Source organism: Phyllopteryx taeniolatus, chromosome 11, assembly GCF_024500385.1.
Source record: "Phyllopteryx taeniolatus isolate TA_2022b chromosome 11, UOR_Ptae_1.2, whole genome shotgun sequence".
NCBI lineage: Eukaryota > Metazoa > Chordata > Actinopteri > Syngnathiformes > Syngnathidae > Phyllopteryx > Phyllopteryx taeniolatus.
The window spans coordinates 26436669-26443766 of NC_084512.1; the positions used below are offsets into that span (position 1 = coordinate 26436669).

Consider the following 7098-nt stretch of genomic DNA (forward strand, 5'->3'; position numbering starts at 1 on the left):
ATTTCTATTTTTCATAATTTTCCACTTCACAGCCCCCAAAAATGTGCCTTAGGTGCATTGTCCCCAAACTGTATCTGGGTTGTGTTCACCTCAAAAATGTCCTTTGGTTGCATTTTATGCACAAAATGTACCAACCTCCCTTGGTTGCTTTTAGCATCAAATTTCCCTTGGTTGTGTTAACCTCCAAATTGTCTCTCCGTTGCCTTTACCCCTGAAAATTTATGTCAGCTGCTTTTACCCCCAAATGTCCAACCAAAACACAGTCCAGAAATTAGTTTTTTGTTTTTATCTGAAAAACAAGATTATTTTTGTTTCAGCTAATTCTATTTTTAAAAACCCACAAAATTCAGAATTTTCATCAACTGCAGAATTAGTGGTCCTAAAGGGTCAAAAAAAAAAATAAGTAGTCGACAGCGTCACGTGTCAATCCATTTCAGAGTTCCTGTTGCTATGTGTAAGAAAGACAACAACCATTGTATCCCCCAAAATGGTTTGCTTCGACAAATATTTTTAACTAAAAAAATTTGGAATGTTAGAGAATTACGGTGTCCCTAATTGTCAAAAGGGCACAAGTAGTGAAAGTAGTTGTGGTCAAAGTTTTATTTTTCAAATTTTCACATTTGCCAGCAACGCCTGTCAACCCCGTTTAAGAATCCCCTGCCTGACGGTCATCATGAAATATAGATCTCTCGGCATCTCTAAATGGTCAAAAAAATGCGCAATTAGTGGATGTTTTTCATACATTGTTTTCAGTCTTGATAACGTTGCCTGCGTTTTAAGAGTCCATGCCATCGCAGTAGCCAAATATTGCAGGTTTATAATCCAGAAATATGATGTGTATAAAGCGTCAAAAAGGCACAAAAAAATGTGCCGCACATACAAGGAGTTGCGGAACTGTTGTAGAAACAGTTTAAACAAGCCACAAGTATATCCTCTGATTTATTTCAGTATTTACAGTTTTGCATTGTAGTGCATGCCATTTGGATTGAAGCAATAAACCTGAAGACTTAACAAAAATAATTTGTCAAGTAAAAACAGGTCACAAAAAAAACTAAACAAAAAAAAAAATCATAAATAACAGTTTTTTTCAGGGGTGGGTGGGGGGGATACAATTGGTGGCGTATAAAGGCACAACTTATCCTGATGGAAAAAAAATATTTACAAGGATAGGAAAATTTTCATGATGAAACACTGAGAAGCTAGGGATTTGGCATGCCCGTACGCTTAATACTTCAGTGGACAGGAAATAGAAAATAACTAAGAGATAAATGAACAAATAGAGGGTGTGGACCCATTAAAGTTGACGACAAAGAAAGTCATCTAACTCTGAGGTTGCTGGAGTGCACCATTTTGTGTTTGCATTGTCCTATCACAGCCAAGTGGTTTCTTTTGATTATCAAATTAAATCACAAAATCATTCCCAGATCCCGGAAAAGATTGTACACTGTATGAATGATACAAGAAATAACATCTAACATCTAAAAATAACAACCATTTTACACTGTTCAGCGTTTCTGCAACAACTTTCCCAACCTCTGCCTGAGGGGAGAGAACACAGTGAGATGACTAAGAGGACGAGGATCACCTGAGAACTGCTAAGGCCTGGGCTGCGCCGCTAGAAAAAAAAAAGACAACAGTTAAGCTGCATGGTTTCCATTGACAGAAGAATATTTAATACTTCCACATACTTGCATTGAGTTGATTGAGAGGCCCACGTGTGTGAGTTTGGGCCCTGGAGGTGGTTACTGTGTGTTCTGGATAACAGTCCCTGTTGGGCTGCTAGTTTAAAATAACAAAAAGTACCATTTTAAAATGGATGGTAACAGCGTTGGCTAGAACTAAACAAACTCACGGCGTTCCTGGAGGCCACGCCGAGACACCTGAGCAGCGTCCTGTTAGCGCGGGATGAGCCCCACTGGAACTTGAGGCCTGCAACGAAGTGCGCGTCCTGGTGGGGGAGCCAAAAGCCCGGCTGGGCCCTGGCAAAACGTATAGAAAAGAAATTGGCGGCAACAGGCAGTGTACTATGATGAAATAATGTGGAGTCAAATATAGAGAGGATATTAAAAAAATAAACATCTGCACACCTCTGTTCAAACGTTTTTTGTTATATAAAAAAATGACACCACGATAAATCAATTCCAAATTGTTTCCCATTAATGTAACCTCTAACTCGATTTTTCTTCCCCCAAGGGCAAAAAGGAAACAAAAAGCCAAAAATGTGGTTGCACAAGTGTGCACACCCTTATAACTGGGGATGTGGTTGTTGTCAGAATTGCCCTATCACATTCAAACAAACATTAAATGTGAGTTCAGCTGTTCTTGTAGGCTTTTCCTGGCATTTTTCATTTTTTTGTTTACAAGCAGAAGCTTTAACGTTTTGTGCTAACACTGACTGCTATTTTGAAGTGTTCACAATTCCCTCCATGTTGCCTAAGGCCCAAGCTCCAGCTGTAGAAAAAAGTATAGAAGTAGAAGCTTCACTGTTGGTATGGTGTGCTTTTGGTGATGAGCAGTGCTGTTTGCGGCAAACATACATTTTGGAGTTATGGCCAAAAAAGTGCAACCTTGGTTTCATATTTTCCCACATGCGTTTACAAGACTTCAAGTGTAAAAAATGAAAATGTAGCCCGGCTTGGACGATTTTCTTTGTACGATAAGGCTTCAGTCTTGCCATACTGTGCCCAGACATATGATGAAGACAGCTGAACTTTATTTGGGGTTAATCAGAGGGACTTTCAATTTGGAAAAGAAAAAAAAAAACTATGTTTTTAATTACAACTTTTTTTTTTTTTTTTTTTTTTTTTTCTTTCTTGCTGGTCACACCTCTAACTACTATGAATGTAGTCTTCACGGGCAAATCTGAACCCCAAATGTTTTCCCAAAGGGCTCTTCTTTGTCCTACCGCTCAACAGTGCCCTCCTCGCAGTCAAGGAGATGTCGAGGATGAAGCAGTGCCTCCAAGCTGGGCACCTCCTCCTCATCCTCCTCGCTCACAGATGGGACCTCCATCTCGGGAAAAGACGCCCGGAGGAGCTGGTGGACAGGAAAGAAAAGTTAGCAAAGTGGGCATTGCCACTCTGTTATGCTCAGTGTCCCTGGAGCAGTGGTTCTCAAACCTTTTGGGTATAGGGATCTATATCAATATTACCAAGGGACTCCTCATAATCCGAACATCAATTTAATATATTAACCACCATGTGTACAACTAAATGCCATAGGAATTAAAAAGTTGCCTATTTTCAACAAAAAAAAAAATTAAAATGTTATGGTGACAAAGTCTGAATGTTATGAGAATAATATATATATTTTTTTAAGTCAGAATCTTTTCGAGAAGACGTTTTTTGTCAGGATAAAAAGTTGTAATCTTAAAAGAATAGAGTTGAATTTTTGCAAGATCATCATCATCATCGTCCTTTCCTTATAGCTTTTCCCGCTAGGGGTCGCCACAGTATGTCATCCTTTTCCATGTATGTATTTTTCCAAGATAATGTTGTAATATTTGGAGATTAAAGTCAAAGTTTAATGAAGAAAGAAAGTCATATTTTAAGTTAACAAATGAATTTCAAAAGTAGAATTGAATTCTTGTAATGTTATGCCTTTTATTCTGAAAAAGACACCTTTATTCTCCCCCCCAAAAAATTACGACTATATTCTCGAAAAAAAAAATACCATTTATTATTTTAAAAAAAAAGCCCTATAATAATACACTCTCTTTTTTCTTTTTAAACAACTATTCATGCAGGGATGTTGGATTTGTGATGGATAGGTCGTCCCAATCATCTTAAGCGTTTAAAAAAAATGTTATATGATTTCTATATCGCCAATATATGGGGGCTGACTGTATGCACTTGAAAATTAATAATAAATAGTGATATGACATTATGACAAGTATTATGTCATATCATAAAATGGTATGACATAATAATTGAATGCAAATGATTTGGTGGAAGCCCAAGCCACGGCTCACGGAGCCTTCGACCACCCGAAGGCTGCCTACTTGTTGCGTGCGGTCGCCCTGGTCTTTAAAGTGGGCCCACGTTTCGCCGCCAGCTTGTTGCGTGGCGGCCGAGCAGAAGTCCGCGAAGCTGTCGCTCGGGGGGAGACCCCGCGGACCGCCGGAGTCGTCGACGAGGAATTGCGAGGACGGCTTAGAGGTAGGACACGTTCCCTGAGATGCGGCACACATGTCGTTGACCATGTGTTCTTCACCGTCAACATCGGTGTGATGCTCATGGGAAGCAAGCGAGGACACCTTGGGTTCCGAGTTCTCAGACGCACCCTTGAACGAGAGGGAGTCCTGATCCCCGGAGGTGGGGAACATTCGGGGAGCGTCCCGAGTCCTGAGATGGAGACGGCGCAGAGACGCTGTGGGTTCGGAGTCCATGATGACGTCTCGTGCTTCCCTCAGACCGTTCGAGGACATCGTAGCTCCCGCGAAGCCGCAACACCACGGGTGGGCCGCCTGCTCGGCAAACACGGCGAAATCGGCGAATCCCGCCTCGTCCCCGGGGGTGTCGCAGAACCCGTTGGCGAGTGGCCAAGGCGGGCCGCCGGGCGGTTCCGCCTGCCGAAGAAAACCGCACTTGAGGTGGAACGGTGGATCGGCGTAAGCAGCGAGGCCGCGAGAGACACTCCGGAACTTTTCCTCGTCTGATCCCGCCTCCCCGATGTCATCGTCCAATGGAGGGCGAGCTGCTGCGTGCTGATAGGTCAGAACGTCTGGCTCCATTCATTCGCTTTGGAGGAGGAAGACCACAAAGATTAGTTTAGTATTTTCACACAGAAATGGCCAAAACATATCCACCTTTGCTTTTTTTTTTTTTCCCATTACACTTTTATACAGCAACTAGCAAAGGAAGGTGGAAAATGCAGACTTTTTCAGCCAAACACCTCTTTGACACAGCGAGATAGCCAAACAGAAGGGCATTTATTTGCCTTTCACACAGAACCCAGTAAAGGCAACTGTGTGTGCACTTTCACACAGCTGCACTGCAGAGAAATGCCAGCTTTTACAGCCAAAAGCCTTTTTCTACACAGACATGCTGCAAAATAGCTGTAACAGATAGCCGGAACGTATCCGTCCTTCCCTTTTAAACAGAACCCAGCGAAGGCTGGAGTCGCCTTTGCATTGGGACTGCGGAAAAATCATTGCTTTAATGGTCAAAAGCTTCTTTTATGCTGAAATGTCACTAAAGAGAGTTATAACAAGTCAGGCATTTATTCCCACATCACACAGAAGGCAGCAAAGGCAGGATATCAAAAGAGCTGTGCAAGGTTTCACACAGCGATACAGTGGAAAACTATTGCAATCAAAAGATTCTTTTACACAGAGATCCTGAAAAATGGCCGCATAAGGTGATCTGGCAATTATTAGCATTTGCCTTTCACACAGAACCCAGTAAAGGCAGGAAATTGTGTGTGCTTTCACACGACGACACCGCGGAACATATTGCGGAATAGGATATTGTAAGCGACACTGTGGAAAATGGCAGTGATTACAGTCAAAAGTTTCTTTTACACAGAATCCAGCAAATGACACTGCAGGGTGAAAATGAAGCTTTTACTGTCGTAAGCGTCTTTTGCACAGGATCCTTCAAAATGGCCTCATCAGAGCCGTAACACATCATCATATTACACACAACACAGCAAAGGTAACTGTGCACTTTCACACAGGGACACTTTTTTATTCTATTACACCAGGATCCAGCAAAGTGCCAGCATCAGAGCCATAACATATATTTTTTATTTTGTTTGTTAGTTATTTTAAACACAGAACCCAGCAAAGGCAGAATATACAGGTTAACATAATAATAATTACTTATATGACAGTCAAAACACAACAAGTCCCATCCGTGTAAGTAGCTTAGCTTGATCGCTAATCGGTTGATTGAACAGGTGTCCCGGGTGCCTGAATGTGAAACCTACAATCAACGCAACACACTCCAAGGGGCACCAACTATCAAGTCAACTTTTTAACGAAAATACCGCCTAATGATATACATGTTACATTCTGCCATTTTGTCAAAACGCAGATTGATGATTAGGCGCCGGCTAGGTAGCAAGTTAGCCAGTTCAGCCTTGTTCCGGACGGCAGTCCAAACAATAAACACGCCATTTACAAGTGCCCAATAACGCAAAGTCACACTTTAAATCATATACCTGTCCAGTTTATTCGTGTTTTTTCTCCTCTGTGTGTTTTATCCGATTAGCAATTTAGCCATCGTCTTTGAGCGCTGACCTCTTCGTCGTCACACCGAGATGGTCGTAAATATTGGAAGACATCTTACTTGTGAGTCGTTTCACTTGTTTGTCACGGCGCTTCTACCAGTAAGAAGCTGTTTTGCTCAAAGTTAAGAGTATGTTTGAATAGACGATCTTTGTTTACACTACTGCTGTTGAACACAGACACCGCCCTCTACTGGACAATGGGATAACCAACTATAAACTCAGAAAGAGAGGAAAGTTTTTCATATTTTTTAAATATATTGTTAGATTACTATTAATATTATGATATTATGAAAAATATATTGCATCATTAAAATTATTTCAATTTTTTGACATGGCTTATAATCGATAAAAGCAACAAATAGTCCACCTGTTTCACTGTATTCGGTCAGTGAACGTTCGAAACACTGTAGGAAACATACTGTACAATCCATAAATATCATAAAAACGCAACACGGAGACAGTGTATTCTTCAATTACAGCATGTTTGGTCCTGTGAATTTTTTTTTTTTTTTACAACATGCAAGAACAGTTCAGTAGATAAATTCAATGACACAAAAAAATGGCAAAAAATGTCAATACAAATAGTGTGATGTTTTGTGTTGTTATTTTCTTGGTCTCAAGTAGTTATTTTTCTGTGACATATCGTATTGATGCGCTGGTACCAAATATCAATAATCTGATGTGTCATATCGTTATTACTCACAATTCAGTGTCAATACACCAGTATCACATATTGTATTTTGATATGTTGTATCCTTATCACTCACAGTACAGTTTCAATACACTAATAGCAAATGGCGATAATTTGACGTGTGGTATCGTTATCTTTCACAGTTGCATATACAAAAATGTCAAACAATTGTAAAA

The 7098-nt window shown here is 40.6% G+C and overlaps 1 protein-coding gene across 3 annotated transcripts; it reads right to left on the reverse strand.

Moving 5' to 3' along the window:
* Positions 1-581: 581 nt before the first annotated feature.
* Positions 582-6964, reverse strand: LOC133486258 (uncharacterized). Of its 3 annotated transcripts, none has more exons than XM_061791137.1 (6): positions 6291-6964; positions 4001-4739; positions 2906-3036; positions 1853-1979; positions 1689-1779; positions 582-1615 (listed from the first exon to the last, which is right to left on the reverse strand). In XM_061791137.1, exons 2-6 carry the CDS (start codon positions 4730-4732, stop codon positions 1596-1598), a joined length of 1101 nt encoding a protein of 366 aa, XP_061647121.1. In that variant the 5' UTR covers positions 4733-4739; positions 6291-6964; the 3' UTR covers positions 582-1595. The 3 variants fall into 3 exon arrangements, with proteins under 3 accessions (XP_061647121.1, XP_061647122.1, XP_061647120.1); XM_061791138.1 differs by having other exon boundaries at positions 1689-1776; positions 6163-6964; XM_061791136.1 differs by having other exon boundaries at positions 6163-6964.
* Between the last annotated feature and the right edge of the window lie 134 nt (positions 6965-7098).

Excerpts from the sequence above, each read along its gene's own strand:
- LOC133486258 (XM_061791137.1), bottom strand. The coding sequence starts at position 4,732 with ATGGAGCCAGACGTTCTGACCTATCAGCACGCAGCAGCTCGCCCTCCA. Across the intron at positions 1,980-2,905 it reads GAGGAGGGCACTGTTGAGCG|GGCCCAGCCGGGCTTTTGGC; the intron begins GTAGGACAAAGA and ends ACGTTTTGCCAG. Across the intron at positions 1,780-1,852 it reads GCGTGGCCTCCAGGAACGCC|CAGCCCAACAGGGACTGTTA; the intron begins GTGAGTTTGTTT and ends ATTTTAAACTAG.